Source organism: Trachymyrmex cornetzi, unplaced genomic scaffold, assembly GCF_001594075.2.
Source record: "Trachymyrmex cornetzi isolate Tcor2-1 unplaced genomic scaffold, Tcor1.1 scaffold647, whole genome shotgun sequence".
NCBI classification, from domain to species: Eukaryota; Metazoa; Arthropoda; class Insecta; order Hymenoptera; family Formicidae; genus Trachymyrmex; species Trachymyrmex cornetzi.
Window position 1 is genome coordinate 147149 of NW_017299967.1, and position 27327 is coordinate 174475.

The following is a 27327-nucleotide window of genomic DNA, read 5'->3' on the forward strand; positions in this document are numbered from 1 at the left end:
CGAGCATTACAATAAATTTACTTATTGGCCGTGAATTTTTGTGGCAGCCACGAATGCTGTAAAATTCGCTAGACAAGTCTCTAAAAATTCGATTATCTAGCAGAGAAATAGATTCAACTACTTCTATCTAATAGCTTATCTTTGACCAACTTATCGGAACATAACATATTAGCGAATCAACATCGCACGCCAATGATAAGAATCGCACGTCAAAAGGGCAATGACTCATAAAGCGGCGGGCAAAGCTAGTTGTCCAGCTGGCACGTAAATACCCGCACATGTTCTCGTCAGGTGCACATGACAATGCAGGAACTTATTCGTTGGAAAAAAATTTAAACAGGTAAAAATTTATAAAATACGATTAAAAAAAAAAATTTTGATAAATGATAAAGAACAGATTTAATATGTTGGCAATGAGCAAATTTATAATAAATCTCTGTGTAAAGCACGTGTACTGCGACTTCTACAAATATTCTTGCAAATAAAAAATGTCAGAGTACAACAAAATAATATCTTTCGCCTATCTTCGATACACGTGGGATGAAACTTTTGATGAATCATGAGGCGTTTTAGAAGCGATATTATTCAAGAAATCGACGTAATTTTTGAGATACAAAGCTGCCGATTGACTGAATATAGTTAAAGCCTCATACATGACTGCTTTTCGTTCTAAGTGTTAAGTTCCGTTTAATTCTTATATGTGATCGCAAATTTTCTGACACAGCAAAGTGTGTTACAGCCGGCGATGCTGTTGTAGATCCACGCTGCAGGAGGTAGTGACGTGTCGAGAGTGGGGGCGTCTAGCTGACTGGCCGCGCTGAGCGAAACTGTCTCGGCGCGGCGTTTGCCTGCACGCCGTCGCTTTGACAGTGGTGTAACAACCTTCGTGAGAGTCGTGCCGTGTCGTGTGTCGTGCTGCAAATTATAAATAAAAAAAAAACACAGTCGGCCACCGCGGTATTTTCAAAAAATCGATCGCCGCACTTGGACCGAATTCGTGGTTCTTTACCGCTAGTTCAAAATTTCAACGTAGAGCTTACGACACACCTTTCGGTTTCTCGTTTTTTTTTTTAAATATTAGATAAATTACAGACGTTTTGATCTTGAAATTGAAAAGATATCGTTCAAAGTTTTCCTCTCTGATAACAAATTTATCGCGAAAGCGTGATAAATCATCACGGACGTATTTTAAAGCTTTTCTTCGCGAGAGAGAAGCGCGCAGTCGAGCGGTGGATCGGTTTGATCGATGGGACTGACGATTTTAAACACGCTCGCGTACGTTTGAGTAAACATTTAGAGACAAGGTTGACCGTTGGCAGACACAAGGGAACCATTATTGCGATAGTCCACGGGCACGCTGTGTGTGGTCTGTGCGCGTGATAAAACTTTATCTGCTGCGACACGAAACTTTTTCGCGGCTACGAAGCGAGGATCGTCCTTTTCGGGAAGTCTTGGTGGTTTCCTGTCCGGCCAAGGATACCGGAAGTGCACATAAGCAACGAAGAAGAATGATGCGTTTGGCTGCTCGTGTACGGGTCTAATCGTGTCTCATTTAATAACTCAATTGTAACAATGCTACGGTTCGTCTCGCTTCGTCTGAAGGTAAATCAATTTTTTTCTCTTCGTACATCATGCGCAAATATCGTGAGTTTGCTGTTTGGAACAAATATTTAAATTGTAAAGGTTACGGTTGGGACGTACGAGATTTGTATGATTCAAAAGGAAGTGTGATATAACTATTTGTGACGATAATGTCACACTCGATATAAATTACTTTATAAGCTTTAAGTATTTCATTAAAAAAATTTTATAAGCTCTCATGAGATAATTAGTTAATCATTTGTGATATAATTAATTATTATTAACTGTTTTATACGTCTATCTATTTTCTTTATCTATATTTTCTTTATTGTATCAATTTTTTTATTTACTCTTAAAAATAACAAAAAGCATGTTCGTGCGTAGTTGTGAGATTATTAAATTTTGATTAACTAATGTAAATCTCGAAATGCGATTAAATAATTATTTTAAAAATTTTATTGTTTTTGGAATTTGTTTCCATGGATTCTCCGTGCTGTTGTGTGTTCGCTTAAAAAATAGATTATGTTTTTATCGCTTAATTCCTAAACCAACTCTTGACTTCACTCTTAAGGAAGCCAAAAAATAATACGTTTTTATTTCGTGATAAATATTTTTAGAAAAGTAATATACAAATCGTAAGTTAAACGTTGGATTAGCGATTACATTCTCATTGTTATTTTTATATAATAAAAAAGCCGCTATCGTGTATATATCACGATAAAAATTTTTCAATGCTATAAAGTAATAATAAGTGCGAGTGATTCACGAACTTGAAATTGTACCCCTGAATAGTAATCGACAAGTTGCTCGATCATATAATTTTCGCTTGAATGATTCGCACACAATTTACTCGATGATGTATCGTTTCTCAGTTCCGCAATCTCTGCATATTCAACGATTTGCAGGATTTATATGTATAACAGACCTTCGTGGAATTAATTTTCACGTAGAGATAAATAAATCCTAATACATCACCTCGAGCACGCGAAGGATAAGACACGAAAGTAAAAGAAACTATTATGCTTGATACACGCGGAATTGTAAATTTCAGTCTTAAAATAACATAATGATAAATGATAGAGATCTGATATCTTCAAGTTTCTCCTACTCGTTCTGCAAAAAATTTAAGTTTAAAGAGAAAAACTTCTCATTGTCATTTTATTCTCTATTTTATTTAAAAAACTTTCTTCACACAACACACACTTGCTCTTTTTAAGGGTGCATTACATATATATATATTTTTTCTTTAAACGAAATTTAAAAAATTACGAAAACATTACAAATTTTTCTATATACCTGTATTTCAAAGTAATATAAAAAAGTTTGGTCTCGATTTAGAACACAAATAAAAAATTATTACAATTTATGTACTAGACATGTTTTTAAAAATTAAAAATTAAAATAAAATGAGACATAATTTTCATTTAAATTATATAATAATACTGTTAAATACAGAAATATTAATTTTATTAAATTATTTCGTATGTATGTAATATATATATTTATTTTGATACAGAAAGTATAAATTTCTCATTCCAGTCACTTTTTTTGTAGAAAGACTTTACACTCCATACATCTTTAAAGATATTAGAAAATTAATATAATTACAGAAACAAAAACTTATTAATAGAAAATTGATGTACTTATTCTACAAAGTAATGAAAAGTATTTATTTCGACAAAAAAAGAACAAGTAATCTAGAACGTAATTACTTCTGCCGAATAAGATAAAGGCTATTGCGGGAAACAATTAATTAAGACAAGTAAATCAAAATTTATCTACATTGAGCTAATTCCTGTGGTCAGTACTACCATAATATCTTGACGAATTAATTTTCGCATGAATGCAATGCGTGAAATGCACGCGATTTTATTCTACGACTCTCACGTAGTCTCATTCTCATTTTTAGATTTAGTGTGTGCAATTACTAGAATGTTTTTTTTTAATTATTCTTTATCTTTTATTTTTTAACGTGAATGCCGTGGTCGATTATATACACGTAGTTTTTGTTTAATTTTTGTATGTTGATTGTTTAATAAAAATCTTATCTTACTTCTACTTCATCAATTATTCCCGAATAATTTCAATTTAATATAACGTAAACTTTAAACTTGAAAACACTTCTTGTTACTTTATCGCAGAGAATCTTATCCTCCGAATCTTCCGAACCTTCTATTTTCCTAATATTCTTCTTTCTTCCAGAATTTTTCAAAGTTAATTAAATGAAATTCTTCTGGCAACGAAAGATCTACTCCAAAGCCATTTTGGAGGATCTTAAAATAATTAGTATATTTATTTATTAATAATATACTGATAAATGTGTATCCACATCTAAAGGTTTACAAAACTTGTTTAACATTTTTACTTTTCGTGCACTTTTAGGCTTCAAATAAAAAAATAGAGAAACTTGTTTGTGATCTTTAATTGGTTATAATATAACTCTCGAGTAGTCTTCGGTTAATTCTCAGCGTGGATGCGTCTACTGGTACTACAGATGTTTCGAAGCAATTAATTGACCAATCGAAAGAAAGAGTTTTATTAATGGACTATTAATTAAAAAATAATTTGGAGCATTTACAGTATCAAGTGCCATGGTCTTTGAGTTTGTCTATCGTTGATTGTTAACGAAGCTCCAGATCTTTCAAGCATGCGTCTATTTCATCAATTACTTTCGAATAGTTAATATTTTCTATAATGTTAAGTTGGAATCGAAGGACGCTCGTCTCTTTTGCTTTATCGCAGGGATCCTTCAAATCTTTTAAATATTCTTCTTTCTTCCAAAATTTGTCAGACATATTAAATCCTTCTGGCAATAAGAGATCTAAGAGTATATTCAGGATTGTGAAGTAATCTATAGAACGTTCATATTAGTATACCGAGAAATGTAATGACGTCTAAATTATGAAAGATAATACATTGAAAAATATATATGTCATGACGTCATCGAAAGATAGCGAAGATTTTTGTGATCTTTGATTACTTCGGCAGTATTAATCTTGGGTTTGTGATTTTGGTTATTTCAGTGATATTAATTTTGGATTTTTTATTTTCGATTGGTTTAGTAGTATTACTCTTGGGTTTGCGATTTTCAGTTAGTTCAATGATATTGGTTTCGAGTTTTTTGTTTTCATTTGGTTCAGTTGTATTAATCTTGGATTTAGGAGAGCTTTCAGCTGATTCAGTAATTTGGTTTTGGGTTTATAATCCAAATAAGAAGTGAGCTGATCGATACTTTCGATGAATAATTTCCCTCGTTGAGCAAAGGTATTTTCACTTTGGGAGGACTTCCAAGTACGGATTCCTTTGCATTTCTATCGTCGAGCTTTGATCTTTGCGCGATTTGCTTTGAATTAACTTATCTTCTTCTTTTTCAATGATCTTCGAAAACTCGGAAAACTCTTCTTTCTTCTTCTCTTCGAGTTTCTTGGAAAACTCGGTTGATCTGCGCACAAACGAAGGTCGTTAGATAAAACTCCTTGCATTAGCGGAACAGGAGTCGCTGACAACGTCTTCGTTACATGTACATTCCCAAATGTACTGAATACTATTGCCAGAAGTAACACCACAACTAAACCGGAAAATAATACTCGTAACACGGTGTGATTGAAGTAAATTCTTTCAGTAAATTTTTGTTAATTTTTTGTATGGTGAAGAAAAAGCAACAATGTTAACCATTATTTCGACCTCTCGATCGTGAGATACACGTGCAAGATCTTTTAAGAATATCGAAACTTTAGAGTATATGAAGGTGTTCTTATAGTTTGATGAAGTCTATGACGAGAAGCAATAAATAAAACGTTTATCTTAGGAATGAGACGGTTTATCTTAATGACGATATGAAAACTTTCTGAAGAAACAATATTAAATAGGAAATGGACCGATAAGTGAATAACACGATACGTAAGAACACAAATAAAAGAAAAATTTTATATTTAATTGGAGCAGATGCTTAGAATATTTTAATGTAAATTTAGAAATACATTTTTCAGTTTTATAAATTACGCGCCGATTCAATTTGTTGAAAATTTTGCAATGTTTCAAGATTCTTATTATTATTATTGGATTAATAAACAATGTGATTTGTATTATTTTCAACTTTAGTTTATGACTGCATTTTAAGTCTAATTAACAAACCGAACCGCACAATTTATACAACTGAAAAATATATTTGAAAATTTACATATGAATATTATTAATAAGTACCAAGTACCGCTTAGACTGAAGTAACATTTTATCTTTGAAGAAAACTCTTTAAATTATTAAATAGACTGAAAGCTTTTCGGTGTATACGATAAAATACTAAAATAATAACATGTTTTCATATTTATCATCTAAATATATAATAGAAACATAAAAAATAGATGTATAAGTACTTGAGGTAATTTTTGTTTTTACTGTTTAGTTATTTCCAAACATGAAACCCATTGTCATAAAATAGAGTTATTTTGGTCTAAAATCGGGATAATTTTAGCTCAAATTTTGACAATGCTCAGACAGCATACATGTTCTAAATCTGAACAGAAGATGTCTTAAAGACGTTCTGAAACGTTATATGTTTTAATTTTGAATATATATTGTCTAAGTATTTTTGAAAACTTGGATCAAATCACTGAGAAAAATGTCCGTTCAAAAAGTAACAAACGCATATTTCCGATTGATTTTGATTGGATTTATAAGACTATCCGATCAAATTTATCGGATTTATAGGACTATCCGATAAATTTGATCGGATAGTCCTAAGATTTGATCGGATAGTCTTATAAATCCGAAAATCCCAAAATCAATCAGAAATATCCGTTTGTTACTTTTTGAACGGATAAAGCCCGGAAATTTGTCTCAGTGTGAAGTTATCTCATTTTACACGCGCGTCGCAAATTTTTTTAAATTTCCAATTGCAATTAAAATATGTTCTTTGTAAGCTTTTTATTTTTTTTAGTTTATTTTAAATAGATGAGTATAATTAACTTGTTCAAAGAGTCTTCAAGAATTAAAAGAGTAAATATTTTGAGTTGATAATACCGATAGTATTATGCATCAATAAATTTTTATTTTATTAGTAATATTAAATGTTAAAATATTTTTCGTGCTTGAAATATCTATAAAATAAAAAAATTTTCTAAATACAATACATTTCGCATAATTCCAGAAATATTTAAAGCTATATGTTGGCAGTTCTTATATTTTAAAAAAATATTATTAGTGTTTACAATCGCCGGTTAAATGTGAGAATCTGTTATTGCATTAACGCGCAAAAACAAGAGTAAATTTACGTCAAACGACTGCTGCTTCTGTAAACAAGAATTTTTATTTTATTGCGAAGGAAACTGTGAAACTTGAAACGAACGGGTTGATTTGAGCGAGGTCGCATATCATTCGTGACACGGTCGCATCTGCTAAAGCGATTAATATCACCGGCAACGTGGAACAGCCAGATGATTTTCCTGTTAGCTTTCCTGCACCGGAGAGTTTGAACTTGGAAACTGCATTTGACGCATAATCGCCCATAAGTCTATCGCAAATGTAATCATGATGCAACAATGGCGGATGTTATACTCGTCACTCTCTTAGACAACGTGATAACATATGTTTTCTGCGAGTATCCTGCTGTCTTTACGATTCGCTTCATTTCTCTCGATTAAAACATCATCGCGCAAATGATCTGCTTTATTTCTTGATTAAGATTTTCTTCCATAACGCGTTGACTGAATCATTTCATTAATTACAAACTGATACTCAATTATAACTTTACACATTTGTTGTTGGTTGGACGTCAATCGTGAATTATTTAATTGCCACATCGATCTTTGCTGTTAATTAGAGCGTGGGCGCACCTACCGACAATTAGCAAGTAGGTCATTCGATCGTTCGCTAGGAACGTAAAGGGGAAAGCATAAGCGCGGATTCATCAACTGCTGTCGGCATGTTTCATCGATCGGATGGTATCATCGAAAATTCCGCATCGTATGAATATAAACCAGGCGAAAATCGATTTTCTGAATGTGCCGTTCAGCTCGTTAATTTTCTGCCAGAAAAGTTCATTGATTAAGATCATTTATCTTATAACGGAAAATATATATATATATCTTATAATAAAAGGAACTGTAAGATTTTAATATAATACGAGTAATTTGATTTAAAATTATATCTATGAGATGTAATAAAAGTATGAAATTAAATTAATTAATACGTACGGTTAATATACTTAACTCGAAATGTTTACTCTTTCAATTTTCTGGACTCTCTTAAACAAGATATATCTATTTGAAATAAACTGGAAGAGTTAAAAACTTTAAAAATATATTTTAGTTACAAACAGAAAGTTTGAAAAATATTTGCAACGCGTTTCATTATTTTAATTTCACCACTAGAGAATATAAGGGATTACATATCGATGTTATGACATTACAATATTACGCAATAATCGACGAGCGAGCGAAAAATGCGGAATGCCTGGCGAAAATGCTCGAAAAATAAAACATTGCGAAATTAATTCTTCGACAAAATATATAGATCTGTTTTTTATTCATGTACTAAACTGTACCATAACTTTCTTTTTCGCTTCCATCAAACATATACTTATTTCACTTTAAGTTCCGAAAGTTTATACTACTTCAGCTATAGAAACAGACATTATACATATGTAATCGACGAACTTATTGATTCCGAAAAATACATTATGGATGTCAAAGAATTTCAAATGTTTGTTCCATGATCTACATTTGCCACAGATACAAGAACGATACGAAAAGTATCAAAACACTTGTAACGCGAGTGAACTTCGAAAGCCAAATTGTACACAAACTATCCGTTTTACATATTGAGATAACCACATGAAAAGAACGGTTTTGTTGAATTACCTAAAAATTCGACTATAGATGTAAAGCTGAAAATAATTTTATTGAGCTAATTATGTAACGAAATAATTATGTAGGATACTTAGATTACTATAGAATCTCAAAACTTTTTACAGCATTACTTGAGTTTCTTGTATACAATAAAGTATTTTCAGATTTGTATCTAGTTACATTTTTAGATACTTTAACAAAATCATTCTTGCCATCATAGTTTATCGTATAAAGAAACGCTAGTAAAATTTGTCTAAAGAAGCTGTTGTTCTCAGAAAATTATACTCCAATAATAATCAAAATGATTGATATTCGGATTGAAAATCGAAGCTTGGACAACAATGATTTGTATTATATGCCTGAAGTTTCCGACTAATAAGTAATTTTATTATATTGCTCAGATAAAGAATCTTTACAAATAAAAATCTAGATATACATATACTAGTATTTAAAATATCGCATTCTTAGATTATAAGTATAACAAGAATTTCATTAACTTATAACAAACTAAAGAACAGATTAACAAAAATTATAGTAAAATTATGTTGGCCGGAAACTTTTGACAGCTACTATATCTTTCGTTTATGAGCATAATAAAAAATAATATCTTTCATTGATGCGCTCTGCGTGAAATATAGAATGGACGATATTTTATCTACTTGTCAGCTGTAAGATAAGGTAACTATCAGCGTTACGTCATGGACTAAATGTTAAGGGTACTGAAACGGGTACCGTGTCCCTGGAATCACAAATGCAGGCTTAGTGTACATATATATATGTGTGAAATTAGACCACAGCAACCGTGCGTGCAGTCAGAGCTTTAATGTTCTATAGTGCCACGCGGGCCGTTCTCTCCAATTACGAATCCACTTTGTGCCGCAATTTTCGATTTTCTGGGTCAATCTCGGCACGTTCGTAATTTATTGCTTTCATGTTTAAGACGTTCATATGATTTTAGATAATACTGAAATGACAGTTAACATTCCGTATACATCTATGACTATAATTTCTCGATTCTAACGACGTCTCTACTGAATAAAAGCATACGCTTTAATATCCCGTTTTAATATTTTTTTAGAAACGATTGTTTTTTAAAAATTAATATAACTAAATTGATATTTCGAACGAAATCGAATATTTAAATTAAATATTTCAGACTGTCATTCTGAATCGAGCAATCGCTTTCTCCGCATGATCGATAAGAAATACTCGCAATAATCGTACGTTTTTCGCCATTCATCGCTCCGCTTTCGCTTGCATCGCTTCTTTCCCGCTTTCATTTACAATCAAACGTACGCCGATGCTCGTTGACGCATACGTGCGTACGACCGAAGGGGGATTTTACTTGGAGGTTTCCTGTCTTCGTCCGGGATATGACGATATCCCCCCTGCTTTGCCAGTGGCGTAAGCATTCAGAAAAATGCTGCAATCTAAACTATAGACTTCTAGCAATCGCATATTTTTTTTCTTCGGAGTAATAAAATCATTTCTGTAGTTTAAAAGTACTGTGTAATAATAATATTACTGCATTTAAATTTATATGTGCAATTAAATTTATTTACATTTAAATTTATATACAAAGGACGAATGTGTTATTAATATTGATTGAGTCTTTGTTCACCTCATCTCTCGGATTATTAAAATTTTTTTAATTGCATTGCACATAAATCGTAAGAAATAAATTAAATCTTTAATATTCGTTGAGAATGATAATAGCATATTATGTCACTAACTTTACAATGTGCATTCTTCTCTCATATTTAATTTCGCAAATATTCACGTGCTGTTTGAATTCTCATAGTCTCCTAATTAATTAATAGTCTCCGGTACGAGATTACATTTTCTTGACGACTATTTTTATTCTCATTATTGTTTATTTTGAACTGCCACAGAAAAGAAACGGCGCATAATTGTCATCGCTGTACGATTGTCGTATAATGAACGTGAGAGAATTTCGCTTAGGAAGACGTAATCCCGTAATATTAAGTTGCCAATCAAACTAACCAACAGGTTTTGTTAAATTCATCTTTGAAGACGTACAGTTAAAAACATTTTTTATATTTGTGTTACGATCAATCCTTGTTAAAATATTTGCGTTGAATTTTCAGCATATCCGAATGTTAATTTAATATAAAAATTCTGTTATTAAAAAAATTTTTTTGCGTTAAATTGATGTTCAATATTTCTTAGTGTTAAAATAACACAATTTAAAGTATATAGATAAATATAAAAATATGTATTTTAAAACGTAAATTCTAAGAAAAATAAATAAAATCTTAATTTAACGTATTATAGATATTAATTTTATTTAAAAAATATCCTTCAATAATTTACTTCCAAATTATATCAATATTTACGTGTTTTTTAAAATAATATTTTTATGTTACTTTCTAACATATTTATCTTGTGTTAAATTAACACACAAATTTGGATTGTTTAAATCCCATGTGAAATGCATTAAATTTAATACAAATTTTCTAATTATAAATTAATAAATAACATAATCTCTTGATCGTCAAATCTATGAAAAAAAGGAGCCATTTTCCCTTGTACTCCTTCATTTACATTTTTATCGTATTTATTTAGCAACAGCACGAATATAATAAATTTCCTTTGACGACATTCTCAAAGAGACTCTTTTCACTCATACACTTCTGTAGTGGATCCTGTGTTAGTAGTCTTTAAAATCACTATCGTAAGTGGGTTACGATATCTCGCGGAATTCAAATAACTATCTTGAATCCGTAAGAATCATGCAATTTGCCTTTTCAGCAAGTCGATAACACACCGATACTCTCTCTTCGACTGGAAACTGCTTTTACGAACTTTCTTGCGAAAAGCCGGTTATACTATACGACACCGCAATGTATCCCCTCTGTCCTCCTTATTTATCGGATGTATCGAGTTCTTGTTTCCGCTTGTCAACCCCGATAATTACTCCGCTTCATCGATAAACGGGGCAGGGTCACATACCATGAGGGAGGCTGGGACTGCCGGTAGTCACGCTTAGGCTACGAAGATGTCTTCTACGTATCGTGCGCGCGCGTATATATATATATATATATATATGATTTAAAGAGCACGTTGCGTCCTCATGGGGACTGGAGACACGCACTGTCTCTTGCGTGCCTCGATGACATTTTAGCCGCGTGCACGTTTACCATATTAAGTACGTTTACTAATGCGTGCCGGTGTTCGGCTTGTCAGGACCGCATCAGTCCTTGTCTGGGCGACATCGTGACTGGAACAATGATGCGAGGACAATTGTGCCTAGTTATTTCAGAGAGAAATGGAAATTAAGATATTTTTTTAATTCGTGATCTTTTAATAAAAGGATGATCGACATAAATTCGCTGATTTCTACATTTTGAAAACGAAATGAGTATATCATATAAAAGCATCGATTTGCTGCATGCTAGCTAAGCCATTTGTTTCAACAAATTTTATTCTTTATAATTGAAGCAATAGAAGATCTTTTTTGTTTGTATTTACATTATACAGTTGGAAATTAATTGAACCTAGAGTTAACCGTGAGTTGTGGAACTGGGTCTAAGAAATGCTGAATATCCACTTAATACGAAATATTGAAATAACACAATCATATTATGTTAAATTAACATTCGGATATGTTAAAAATTCAACAAAAATTTTAACAAAAATACAAAATGTTTTTACTATGTACAGATACTATGTAAAAAGTTTTGCCGAATGCATTTTTTCCAAAGAATAACTAATTATTGAAATCGTTTCGGTAACTTTGCGTAGAATTACTGAATATTAAAAGGCAAATTACGCCTCGTATTTATAAACGAAGTTAACCAACACTGATGAAGATGTGATGCAACTTTCTTCCTTCTTAGCATACCGTAATTAACATCGAAATTTTAATTATTGCGATGTTCATTAACATGGTAAAGATGGAATATGTGAATATCTTCAGTGAAAAAATAATCTTGGTATATCCTCTTTAAAGAAATACGGCCAAACCTTTTTTTCTCCGTCCATACTACATATTGAAGACACAAGTTACTAACGATAGTTTTTGTGAAGCTACGCCTGATGACATTTATATCGTACACGACGCGACGCTTTGACGTATTTAGGTAAAAAAAGACTTTTTTCTCTTTTATATTTATTTTGACAGAAATTTGTTTTTCTTCTTGTAAAAACGCGTGTAACGAATTTGTTATATTCTTTGCATGCATTACTAATTTTAAAATTAGATATTCTTCAGAACATTCTTTTTTGAATGAAAACATTCTATTTTAATATAAAACAACAACTTTTGCACTAACAAAAAGTCTCATTTCAACAATTATGAATTTCATTTGTCTATAATAAAAATTGTACTTGATTATTAAAAGTTAAAGAAATCAAATTATTGCGGGACGACTCTTGTTAAAAATAAGAGATTTACTCAGAGTTCGTGAAATTATTGCGTCGCATCATATAGATGCGCAAGAGGTGATGTCAAGTCGGAGAGTTGTGTATAACGATGGGGAGATCTCAATTGATTTGCTAGAATTGATGCACAAAAAGGCCTTTAATAGGCGTCAATTATCCTCGCCCACAATTTCCGACGATTATCCAATCGTGGTATTGAAAGAGGTGCAAAAATCTCCCCGCAACAGCATTTAAGTCGTCCATTGCAATTACGAACACACGTCACCGTAAATATGTACGACTGGCTATACATAATAAGAGGGTTTGATACACTTTATTTTAATCAATTAGAGAAGCCTATACCAAATATCTATTTTAAAATATTTAATTCAAAAGACATAAAGAAATATGTATGTATATGCATTAGTAATATAATAATATAATATATTTAGACTGTTAATCTTTTAATATGCATGCATTATTATATTTTTAAATAAAAAAAATGAATTAGTCGAATGTCACGTATGTGATATTCAAACAAAAGATATAAAAGCAAAGCTGATGTGTACTCAAATAAAAAAAGAATAGCTTCTCTTTCATGATTCTGTTCATAGACTACAACTTTTTACTTATAAAACACAAGAATAAATGTAATATTCATAGATCCAAGATAAATTTTCTGGAATAGTCTACTTTCATATAAAAGGCATCAAGACCTAGTTTTAACTATTTCTATAGTTAAAGACATTTTGGGATCAATGTTCAAGTATATATACGAAGAGAATAATTAAATACTATTAATTTTTCATGAGAACCTCGAATGAAGAACAAAAAATAAAATACTAGTCTATATTTGCTTCTTTATACAAATTCAAAAATATATTTATAAGGATATGTATGGCTACGTTTCGTTATTCACTGCAAGTACTGAAAATTTATAATATATGTTACATGAACTATAGATTTTCAGTACTTGAATAACGGAATGCATCCTATGTTTTTATTCTAACAACACTAAATATTATCATTTACCATTGAAATTCTTTATTAAAATTTTAATACAAATGTATGGTTCAATCCTCTTTTTAAAAATCTATTAAACTTAAGGAATAATGTTGCAGATGACATTTATATATAACAAATCATATCAAGTCACAAGTCACTATCAAGTCATTTATTTTTCCATAGAAATTCCTCTTTTTAGTAGTTTCTCTCTCATTGATGTAGAAACGCTCGAAAATTCTATTTAATAATAAAGTATTCTTTATAATCCTCGATCTTTGTTGCGTGAGAAACGGAATCGAACGTCAATTAACTATAGTGGAAAAGTTAATGGTCATAGGGCACCGGCCCTCTGCGGGAGATCGCTACCGCGACATTTCCATGCGGCATGAAAAATCGAAGTCGGTCGCGTTGAAGACGTCTGTTTATACGACGAGCGTTGACCCACAAAGGCATTGGTGCGAGCTAGAACGATGCCGAGCGATGCGAATGCTAATTCGATTAGCTTTCCCGGGTAATTCGATCCACCCCGAGCGACGTCGGTCACCCTTACGCGACGTCGACGTCACCCCGTTGGTCCGTGAAATGAGTAAGTATTGGTGCCGATAGTAACAGTGCAAGGCACGTGGTATCGACCACTCTGCATTTATATCCATCTCCCGCACGTGTACCAATCTTATTATTATCTAGGATAACGGTCTCGCGAGGGATAGCAATTCTTTCAGCTCGGACGGCGAATCAATCTATCGAACACATCGTAGAATCGATAATGTGCACGAAACTTCGTCCCAGCTTTCATAACGTTCCATTGTGTATTCTATTATTCGCAGTTGATTGTGCGAGCTACCATTCCTCTCGTATCAAAGACTTCATTACGTGAAAATACATCGATCGCTGCACAGAATATCTTCGTTAAATAGATCAATGTAGGTGTGTCTAAATGCGTGCGAGTATTTTTGTTTGCGATATTAAATGAGCTCAATATATAACTTTTGAATAAATATTGAAACTAAGATATTAGTTTGAGAACTAGCGGCACAAAAGCGCCGCAAGAGTTGTATGCGTCATCCTCGGTGTTATCAGAAGAACAGAAAAATATTCAGTCTTGATTTATTAAAGTTGACATCAAACACAAATTGTATAATTTTTTAATATGAATAAACCATGAAATCATTTTTAATGAAGAAACTTTTTTTCTTTTTAACGCTGTATATATAAAATTCTAATCAAATTTCTACTTTAATATCAAATTGCATATTCATTTCTAATTTGAAAGATTATCCTTCTATGAAAGTTTAAACGAAAATTCTAGGCGCGACCTTTTGCTCAGCAGTTAAAGTAAAGTGGCCATATAAGTTCTGCAATTTATCGTGACAAATTCACAGGAAAAGGCCTCATAAATATATCTTGATATCGGTATCGGAATGGCTTACAGTCCCCTCCGTAATTTTTCGGATCGTGATTTCTTCGTAGTCTTCTTATATATTATCGATTCGATCTTCTCGTGCATCTACCGAATTGTCTTCTTCTACGTTCGATAAATCGTTGTCTCGAGCTACCTTTTGTTTTGCCGCTTCTAAATTTACACGAGAGAGAGAGAGAAAGAGAGCAATATTTCGATACTCGTTTGGCAACCCCCTCTCGTTCAAGCGCCATCTCGCTACCCTCGCTGCGAAGCAACCCCGATCGATTTTCCGCGCGCGCGAGCGTGCCGCCGCCGCTGCCGTTTTACCAAATAAGGGAAGGACTCGCACTCCTAGAACGAGCAACCCCCCGACCTACAACATGGCCGGCCACCGGATGACAGTTGTTGCACCCATCTCGCGTGCCCGTTGACCCCGTGACGCTCCCACCGGCGTCCCGTTCAGCGTGCACCTGTCGCCGTCATGTGTTCGCGCCGTCGGCGCCGATTACACCGCGATTCCGCGACGGTGAGCCCGTCAAACGTCACGCGATTAACGCCACTCGGGATTCGCGGCGTGTCCTCGTAAATAGCCTGCTGCCAGGATTCCACGATTCGAGTTCTTGAGGCGAGCCAGCCGCTCGTGCGAAAGTAGATGGCAAACATCACAACGATCTCGTCAATCTGTGACACTGTAAATATTCTATGCATTTGATTCACCGACGTTGTTCCTTAATGTTACTGTTTTTGTTTACATTAACTTTAACCACACCTGGACTGAACCTTCATTTCTATCCATTTCTAATCTCAGAAAACACGGAAGATAAACATAATTGTTAAATGTAGACGTTAGAGGAACTGGCTTCTAATGTCCATTTCTATCTTGAAATGTAGATTAACTTTAATTTCAATTTAATTTATTTTTTCAAATTCTCTTTATTTTTTCAAATTCTTAAAATCCAAGCGAAAGATAAAAAAGTAAGTTAAATCGAGATTAAAGTTAATCTAAATATTAATAGAAATGGACATATTTAAATCGGATTTGTTCGAAAACATTTGTTTTTTAGAAATTTAATTTGTCAGTTTTTCATTAATTATATATAAAAATTAAAGTGATATTTCGGAGATTGAAATTTTCATAATACTGTAATTGTAGTCTAAAAATTATGTGTGCGTATGTGTGTGTTTGCGCAATAACTTTGTTGCATCGTCAATAAGTCAGGGAGACGCTTGAGGTTTTTGATGTGCAAGTTCTTTGAACTCTACTCGTTTGCGAATGCACGGTAGTTTCGGTAGCACGGCATCGAAACTGGGAAAATCGTTTTGGACGAATTGTCGGTTTATTGTTTGGTGTAATAGTATGAGAATGTCGCGTTAGGTTGGGATTCGCAAGCACATAGCACTCTTATTGTGGATATTAGCGTAGGTAGAGATGTCGTGGAACTCGTTAACAATTCATGTGAACGACGTGGCAAGTGTATTTATACGTTTTTAATTGCAGTGCGTCAAGGCTGTGAAATTTTACAGCAATGCAAGTTTTCTTTCAGTAGCAAAGTATAACTTTTGACGTAAATAATTTCTTTCCCGCTTATTCTATCGTGTTTTTTGTTTGTTACAGAAAAGCTTAATACACCGCCTTGGCCATAATTATAAAATACCCTCAATTTATTCCCTCAAAAGAGTTACTGGTGGTAATAAGAATCAATAATAAAATTGTTACAAAAATAAATACTATTTTTCACTGAAATTGTTTTTAATTTATTTTTTTTAGATATAGAACGTTTATACGTCAATTTTTTGGGATGTTTTATATTATGGCTAAAGCTATATCCCTGAAACTCCTGAAAGTACTATAACTCTTTCTATATTATTAGCAATTAAATTGTTTTTTCGAAATTGTTATATTGAAAAATACTGTATATTGGTTTATTACAGATATATTTTTAAAATTTCAAAACGCACGTTTTTTTATATTTATCAAAAATATATGCTATAAGAAGAAAAATATATAGGGATGTATGAAAAGGATCACGAATAACTGCATACAAACGAATATTGCAACAGATAGTCCTTGTTTCAAATGTTCCGCATGGAGAGTGCCTGAGGAATGTCAAACGCAAATATTTATTTTACATTGCAGTTCAATTCGAATATTTACGTTGTACATCGATATTCAGCTCGGAGTTATTGATGAAATGCTCTATTACAGTTTAATGGTATAGCAATCGGATATGCTATTTTTATATTACGCTATAATAGTAATGCTATTTTTTTATAAAACTATACACTGAATATATTTGAATAATAATATATTACTCATTATCGATTTTTTTAAAAGTACATATTGCTGTTTTCAAAAGTGACACAACTTAACGAATATAATTTTTGAATTTACCATGAATAAGCCAAATAAATGTTACCCATTTTTATCAAAACTTAACTTTATTAAAAAATCGTCAAAATTGTCACAACTTGAAAAGGGTGATTAAAAAAAATTCATCAAGTTATCACAATTCAAAAAGATGGTTTTTTTCCAAGGGTTTTGTAAGAAAATAAAAATGACAAAAATGATATTCGATCATATAAAGAATATGTTCTTTTTGTTGATATTATTTGATTAGTCAATGGTTTTTTGTCCAATTAAAAACTAGTTTTTCCCTTTCTATAGAACACTTAGTTTTTTCAGTTGTGTCACTTTTAAAATAAGAGAACGATATATGTATAGATACATGAAAAGTTTATATATTCAAAAATTCAGTTTTCCAATCTCATCCAAACTTCAGCGATCGATTATTTTGAGAGAAAGAAATTTCTCTTCAGTTGTAAAGTTCGTGTATTTATAAACCTTTAATATCAATAGTAAATACAACTTTTTAATGAAAAAGATATCAAGTTTGACTGGAAAAACCAGTTCTTTCTTTTTTTTCATAACTGTTCTTCCAAACAAGTTTAGCTACTAAGATCGGATCGCGTCGATCAAATTCGAATCGCATTTTCATCGTGAAAATTATCACCTGTATCTGTCACAATAAAAATGTTAATTTAGTAAATGTATATATTTCCTAGTTAAAATGTATGAACATATACTGACTTGATAAGTAAATGTATTCACAAGCAATGAAAATTAAACTTTTACAAATAGAAGTATACATTTTCACACTTGATTTAGTAAAAGTACGAAAACAAAATGCACCAAATTTAAATGAACACTTCAATTATTAGCAGATGTGCACGCCAATCACATAACTTATACTGGAAAAAAGAGCCTAGTTGCATTAATTGAAATTCTGATTGAAAATAGACAAATCAGAATTTTCTAGTTAAATTCATTTAGTTGAGATAATTGAAATTCTGATTGATATGATCAGAATCTTGTGCTTTGTTCATTTCCAATCAGAAATTTTTCTCGTTGTATTAATATGCTATGCTTGTTCGTGAATGTTTAATTTAAAATTAAGGCTCCTGAGTAGTCATCTTAACCATATAGCAAATCGTGACGTCATAAGCGATAAATGGCACGTTGATTTTTTTTTGCATGCCATTTGTGAATAAAGAGAATTTGGATGAAACTGAAATGATGAAATCGCTTTAAAACGCTTGTAAAATGGGCCGAGACTATCCTTATCTCCCTTGACAACCAATAAATAGTCAAAAAAGGCTTATGAAGTGAAAATAGGCTACGTATGAGCATTGACTAAAACTAATAAATGCAATTTACGTGCCTTTTATGACTTCCATGAAAGAGGAGCTAGTGTCACAGGATTCATAATCAAAGTTGGAAAGTTAATTTGAAAATCAATAAACTATTTAAGTAATACAGATGAGTTTTTAATAAAAGGAAACTAGAAACTGATCAATGTTATACTTTATTATAATACTTCACGATTAAAAACTTTCTAAAACCAAGTTTCGTGATAATTAAAATAATTTTTTATAATTTTGTCCGTCATAGATTGAATCTATCTTTGGATCTTTTATTTTTTATCTTAGATTCGAATAAAACATTATCAAATTACTCCATAGGTCAAATTTCATAAAAATTGAACAAACGTTATAAAAGAAGATGACTCCAAATTTACTGAAATATATATTATTATTGTGATAGATGATTCGCAGTATTATGTTTTGATTAATGTGTTGCAGCAAATGTATAAATTTCAATAAATGAACATATTTATTAGGAATAACAGATATTCTTATTTGTAGTTGACACTTTTCCTAAATTTTACATAAATGCATATCTGGACTAGTAGGCGTATATAATTACTAATTAGGCTTTTACTGTGATATATCCATACGAATCGGAAACTTCAGCATTCCAGTCTTTGCGCAATATACGATTATTTTCTCCGAGAGAAACCGAGAGGCTCGACGACCGAAGATGACGAGCGCAAAACGTACTTTCGGGCTGAAAATAACGTCGCCGGCACGACGGAACGGGATGGAATCTCGCCGTTCGCAATTTTAGAAGCTGTAAAGCCGATCACAAGTTCTCTTACACGCTGCAAGTGACAAGAGCGAACTCGGTCCTCCCAGACGTGCATGGTTGCTCTCTCGTTCGCGCGACGTAAAACGTGATCGCGACGTTCCCACGTGAGTCATCGTTAGATCTCGGTGTCCTCGGCGCGAACGGCCAAATGGAACCCCTTCGCGAACGCTTCAGGTGAGGGAGGGTAGATCCCTTCGCTGAAAATGATCAGCGAGATTCATCTCCCAGCCAACGAGTTCGCAGAATCCATTTGTTCCGCGGTTATCGATGCGGATACGCGTTAATCCGAGTTGTCTAGGCGTGCGCGTATGTCGCCTATTCGGAATTAACGGTTCGACTCGAACTACGGCCTGAAATTTCAATTTCATTGTAGTCTCGGACTGGTGACAAGTTACTACTCGTCGCGTCGGTTTCAACCTCAAGCAGAAACTCAATCACATTATCTTTCAAGTACTCTGCAAGTATCTGCGAGATATAATTCTGTGAGATGTCTTCGTTCTTTTTGCAAGAAAAGCAATTACAAATTGTATTATAATTGTTTGTTTTGATATACGGGATGTTCTAAAGAATTGCTTTAACTTCAGTGTTTCTAACATCTTTCGAATCGAGTTTCTTTAAACGGGATTCTAATAAATAACTACATAAATTATTAATGCCTTTTTTATAATCCGCTTAAAATTTATTGATAATTTAAGTTTCAATTCAGAATTTTTTGAAAGAGTTAAATTTAATGAAATGGTATCGAGGATTTTTTATGCCTATTGCTCCATACAATATAGAGCAATAGACCTTATTATATATGTACGGAGTGTTACATTAATATGTATATATATTAGGCATTACGACGGATTGCTCGGCAGATTTCTTGAAGCCTGTCATAATTGGAACGTTGCAAACTTTATTGGTATAAAGGTGCGTGAGCCACTCGATCAGTAAGTTTAACGGTATACGTATACCTACGTTGTCATTATGTACTGAACCGTGCCTACCTCTGCAAAGTCTCGCGCAACTGTCTAATATATTACTGCAATACCCTGTACATACATATATTTCAGAAGTTTACTTTATACAATAAGCATTTGTTTTCATTCGTTTATATCACAATGAGACATAATAAGAATAGACTGCTCATTCTTATGAAGTTGTCATTATATTATTGGTTTAAAAGGAGCTTAAATTATAATCTCTCTCTCTCTCTCTCTCTCTCTCTCTCTCTCTCTCTCTCTCTCTCTCTCTCTCTCTCCCCCCCAAAAAAATAAAATAAAAAAACTGATATGTTCAATTATTTTTAAAGGAGTATTGATGCTAAAATCAGAGAAGTCTATGCCTACGTCTATGATTTGTAGGCATAAATTGTAGGAATAAATTGATCAAAATAACTAATAACTAATAATAATTATATTTTGAATAATGTTGTAGCGTTAGTGTCACAGTTTGTTCAATCAAATGATGATTTGTGTCGAATTATAAGAAAACTCGGAACATGTAAACCGAATTGTTTTGACTTGCAGATGCCTTTCACGTTGTAAAGTGACTCTCATCGAAAGAAGCTATACACTTACGATGGGCAAGCTTTTGAGTCTTTTGGCTCGAGATGAGTCTACCTGTTGCACCCCTCAGAAGTATGATGTCTTCTTGGATTTCGAAAGTGAGTCGTACATAAATGATATTTCGTGAAAAGTTTTAATCTTAATTCTAAATGCTATTTTTCGTGTTACTTGCTGTGTACTAATATTTTCCGTAATATAGCCTTGGCCACAAGTATAAAGCATCCTCGATTTATTGCATTTCCTTAGAAAAGATTGTAATAACATCGAAAGAAAAACTAACAAAATATTTAAATTGTTACAAAAATACAAATAGTATTCTTTTAATAAAATTTTTTAAATTTATTTTTTGTTGAACATAGAATATTTACTTCTTTTTGTGGGAATGCTTTATACTTTTGGTCAAAGCTGTACTATACAATGTACAATTCCACATTATTAAGAAATAAATGTGCTTCCATAATATCGAGATGTAACAAAAGCTTTTGTATAGCAAAGAGACATACATATGTTATTCGATAATTATCGATCTGTCCTATTTGTCTGTTCCACAGATGCACAACCGTCGGACATCGAACGTGAAACATTCGAGGCGGTGCAAAGAGTGCTGAAAAATTCAGAGTCCATTTTAGAGGAGATACAGTGTTACAAAGGAGCTGGGAAAGAAATCAGAGAGGCGATCTCGGCACCCACAGAGGAATGTCAACGAAAAGCATACTTAACTGTGGCACCTCTTGTAGCGAAACTCAAACGATTCTACGAGTTTTCCTTGGAACTCGGTACGCTTGATTAATCATAATAACGATAAGTTTTTTTATAAATAGCGATGTTACACTTTACTCCTTGGAAACTCGATATTGAATATTGGAAAAACTTCTTCCTGTACCCGCGGAATGCTGTTAGCTATATTTGCGGTATAAGTTAATTATATTAAATATTGATGGTTATCAGAAATACAAAATGTGAAAAACAGCATTTTAGAACAAAACTGATCTTTATATTCGATATTCTTATTTTTTAATGAATATTTTTTAAATAAAAACAAGTAAAATAGATTAATATCAAAAGTACAATATTTGGATTTCTGCATTTTTGTATTTTGGTGTTTATTAATTATCCTAGTAAAGTTAATATGAGAAAAAGTAAGAGAGAATGTGTAAAAAAATTATAAATTAGCCATTTATTTGTTTATATCAATTCTCGACATTACTACATTATATGCTGTTAATTTTTGTACTGCTTACTTTTAGGCAATATAATATTACGTATAATAAGCTACATAATAATACATGTATTAATATTGATTAATTACTGTATGCAGCTTGTCTAAAATTGCAAACAACGTTTCCATAAATAAATTTGGATATTAAGTTCGATAATAATTTTTATTTGTTTTTATTTATGTAGAAAGGATCGTACCGAAAATTCTGGGACAATTATGCTCGGGAAATCTTTCACCGACGCAACATCTGGAGACGCAACAGGCACTAGTGAAGCAATTGGCGGAGATATTGGAATTTGTACTGAAGTTCGACGAGTATAAAATGAAAACGCCGGCGATTCAGAATGACTTCAGCTACTATCGTAGAACATTGACGAGGGCATCGCTGACATGTCAGGACAACGCCGAAAAGGACCTAGTTGTTGGGAATGAACTCGCTAACCGAATGTCCTTGTTTTACGCCCACGCGACACCCATGCTTCGAGTTCTGAGTCACGCAACCATTACTTTCTTGATGGACGTAAGTGGTATCGCCTCTCTACATTGTTCCCGTCCGCACGATCTCCCATTGTTATCCGGACAATTATTGATCCGACCAGATGCTAACTGATGGCAATTAGACGAAATTCTGCGGTTATCCAGACAGTTTCTCGGTTTATCCCTTAATCATTCCGATCAATTGAAGAAATAAATCTAGTTTCTATAATTCTGTTTCCGTAACATTATTTATTTCATTACAATTAAACTCAAACATAATAATTTGATCGATCAGTGTATCTTAAAAAATCGCAAATTTATTATTTGTTAATAATTTTTCGAATAGATTTATATTAATAATTAAAAAGTATATGAATTATTCTTCTGTTATGAAATAGAAGAGTAAATATAAAGAATAGCGTAACATTGTAAACCCTATTTATTTTATTTGAAATTTTTTCAAGACTTTTATTAATTATTCTGACATATTTTTCAACATTGTTGCAATGAATCGTGGACTTTCATTCATATTGATTGCGATGACAAATAACCGCGTTACGTGATCGACATGCGATGTAATGGCAAGACGATAGAGAAAAAAAATTGTCGACGATAATAATGGCTCTGCTGAACTGGAAAATTGACAGGTATTCTAGCCTGCGATTTAAATTACCCGAGCTCTATATAGACTACAGACAAATAAACGTGGTATACGTGAGCCTGATGTAACATGCAAGTTTTTAATTAAAATCGATAACGAAACAATACTTTAATTGAGTACTACCTTCAATGTGCAAATATGCATTTCATGATAACATAATGCCTTTTAAAAGCGAGCTTTTCAATAAATATAAAAAAATTTGTATTGATAATATTTGTAAATTCGGAATAGCAAAGTTGTTACGATATTATACATTTAATATACTCGTAAAACTATATTTTTTTTTATTTTTAGAACGAAGACATAGCCAGGGAAAACATTACAGAAACGCTTGGTACAATGGCAAAAGTATGTCTTCGAATGTTGGAAAACCCGTAAGTATATCTATTTCCATCAGTATGCAAAGAGAAGAGAATTTTCTTAAGAGAGCAGGAATTTCTTCGCGAAGCTAATTTGGGAAATATCTTCTACTAGGAATTTGTTGGCGCAATTCCAACGAGAGGAAACTCAGCTCTTCGTCTTGAGGGTTATGGTAGGTTTGGTGATTCTCTATGATCATGTACATCCCCAAGGTGCCTTTGTAAAGGGTTCAAACGTGGATGTAAGTATACAAAAAGTTTTGTAGTAATGTTTTAGAAAAAAAGATTTTTTAACTAATGATATTAATTCTGATTTCGTTTTTTATAATATTATATATACATATATATAAAGAATTTGTCATATTTTAAATTTATGAAAATTAACAAAAATACCTTAAACTTTGTTAGATCTTATAAATTTTCTTTAGAAATTACATAATGAGGAATTTTGAAAATCTTAGAGGTTTTCTATTTCAGAATTCAGATATGAAGAATACCAGAAATATATATTCTTTCTTAGCTTTCTGAAAAATATTTCATTTTTTTTTTAATTCAAGAAATGAAGGTTTCTCGTTATATAATTTCTAAAAAAAACTTATAAAATTTCAAAAAATTAAAAATTTTTTGTCGTCACAAATTTAAAATATGACAAAATCTTAAAATATAATGAGATGTTAAAGGAATTTCTTTACTAAAGAAATATTATTGATAGCTTTGTAAATATTTATTATAAAAAGCTACAAATAAGAATCTCCTATCGCCTATATGTATATTCCTTCGATTTTATATATGGTTCAAATCTAACAGGTCAAAGGCTGTGTGAAACTATTAAAGGACCAGCCGCCTTGTAAAAGTGAGGGCCTTCTGAACGCCCTCCGCTATACCACAAAACACTTGAACGAGGAGAACACGCCGAAGAACATAAAGAATTTGCTCGCCGCATGATTACCGAAACAACGCGGTTGTTGCATCAGAAGCTGAGACTGCTGACCGCACTTCCTTGCAGATACTTTTCGAGCGGTATCGTTTCGAACGACCGTCTTTGTTAGTTCCGCGCTTAAAGTGCAATCCGCGTCAGGCTTCCTTCTTGCATGAGTATGGCGAATGGTGGACCACACGCGTGTCCTCGATAAAGCTCTATGTCGAAAACTGCCCGAAAACTGCCGAGACAGTTGAAATCTTCGAACAACAATCATTAAGTGACACGATAACGTAACGATCGATTTTGGCAGAACGATTATTGCGCGTTTCTTTTATTTTCCTACTGTCTCTTCTGGGGAGTACATATGTGCGATTACTACTATTCTAAAAAAAATTATTATTGCTGATATTACTATTAAACGTTGCGAAGCAATTATTGCCGAGGCAATGTCGAATCTTGGCAAAACTTCCACGCTTTATTCATCATTTTGATTAAACATTCGTTGCCATTAATATTTCCCATTAGCGCGAATCCCGAAGGACCTCAGTTTGCGAAATTTTCCAACGACAAAGAAAGTTAGATAGAATAAAGCTACAATAGAATTTTATGGTAACAGATTGTTCCCCGTAGTAATGTTTCCCTTGGTGCAGTGTTCCAACCAAAATCGTCTATTGACATGATTTCCGGCCGGACGGGATGAAAAGTTAATTAGAGCATATCATAGTGTATTTAAGATAACGTGGATTACGGAAGTGTTACGAAGAGAGCTTTAATCACGTTATGGATATTATGGAGATTTTTAGCTCTTGTTTTCTTTGTTGAATGGCGGGCGAGAGGGTGGATTGTGAAACTGTGAATTGCAGAGTCGAATATTGCCGAATCACCGAGTATAATCGATAATTTTATCGGTGAACTAATATTTTAAAAGTATTAAATATTATATTTGTATGCGAGCTGGATTAATTAAAATCTAAAGTCACACATTTTGTAATCTTTTCGTATACACGCGATTGAAGGTTATAATAAGGAAACCAAAGATGCTTTTAGTGTATAGTAAAGCTACGAGAACATCAGAGATGTGATTTATTATTATTATTATTATTGTATCATTATTATTATTGATATTCTCATAATGAGCGATGCGCTACAAAAGTTCTATTTATAGTAATTAACGAACTCACACGTAACCGCGATGTATTTCAGCGGTATTACGTCATTATTTATATATTGATACAAAAATATTTCCAACTGTGTGCAAATAGTCATCGCACAACAATGTAATATTTTGTCCTTTCAACATCGATGTGATTTTTTGATTTTTTTATCAATCATTTTAAGTTGTAGATTTTGTTGCGTCAAGAATTATGTTACCGTTTCTTAATGTTCTTAATTAATTATAATCTCCAAGTAATTTCTTATAAAATTTGGAAATATTATGTTTCATTTACTGAACCAGGTTTCGATCTATTTTCTAAACTTTTGAAAATTTTGCGAATAAGTACCGGACTAATGAAACAATCAGATATTTCAAATTTTTACTGTCGTATTAAAAAAATTTGTGATAAACACATTTAAGACCGTTTTTATATATGTACATGTGACGGAAATGAACTTGAGGAATTTTCGAACCGACTTTAGCACAAAACATCTTCTTGCGCGTTTTAGAGATTAATACCTTGAAGACTGCTTGCCGACCATAATGTGAAATCTTGTGTGAAAGTACACGTAACCGGAGATCACACGTTTACGTAAGAATTTATCGTGAAATGTTTATTAGTAGCGAACCTCAGATACTCAAGTACTGTATATACAGATTGTTATAACATATTATCGACATCCGCAGATATTACTGTTACATTGGCACTTCAGCAACAAGTGCCCTGACTTATTGCCTTGGTAATTTTTAAGGAAAAAAACAAAAACAAGAAACAGTATTTAGTTATTTTTACGTACCGTTCGTTGTATGCTTCATTTTGTAACGTTACTCAATGTCAATTAACACGAGGAATATTATTATCGCACGTATTACACGCACGCACGTGCGCAAATTGTACTTGAATTAAATTAAAATCCCCTGAAACACTCATAAAGTCTGCAATTATTTCAGTAATTATTATTTTGATGAATCAGTTCCTTCCAGCAAATGCGCGTATTTGTATACGTGATAAATATCATGTATGACTGTCTTCACAAGGCATTTCCTCTTCCTATATTACTGATTTATAATAATCTGCTAAAGCTCGCATCACACGTACATATCACACATTGGAGATTGGGATTGCAAATTAGAAATTAGAATTCGATAAGTCAGATAATTTTAATTTTGATCTGTTTTATGTCTTACAAATATTTTGTAAATGTTTTATAAATACTATATACTTTTCTCGGTATATAAAGATAAATAATTGATATCTTTTTAATATATATATTTTCATTC

General features: G+C 32.4%; 1 protein-coding gene across 3 annotated transcripts; it reads left to right on the top strand.

The window, feature by feature from the left end:
* The first annotated feature begins 884 nt into the window (after positions 1-884).
* LOC108767104 (protein FAM49B) lies at positions 885-24913 on the top strand. 3 transcript variants are annotated; one of them, XM_018516801.1, is made up of 7 exons: positions 885-1602; positions 21214-21350; positions 21804-22028; positions 22657-22991; positions 23904-23983; positions 24084-24210; positions 24776-24913. In XM_018516801.1, the coding sequence occupies exons 2-7, from the start codon at positions 21266-21268 to the stop codon at positions 24911-24913; spliced, it is 990 nt and encodes a 329-aa protein (XP_018372303.1). In that variant the 5' UTR covers positions 885-1602; positions 21214-21265. The 3 variants fall into 3 exon arrangements, with proteins under 3 accessions (XP_018372303.1, XP_018372304.1, XP_018372302.1); XM_018516802.1 differs by lacking the exon at positions 885-1602 and adding an exon at positions 15599-15907; XM_018516800.1 differs by lacking the exon at positions 885-1602 and adding an exon at positions 19794-19876.
* Positions 24914-27327: the final 2414 nt, after the last annotated feature.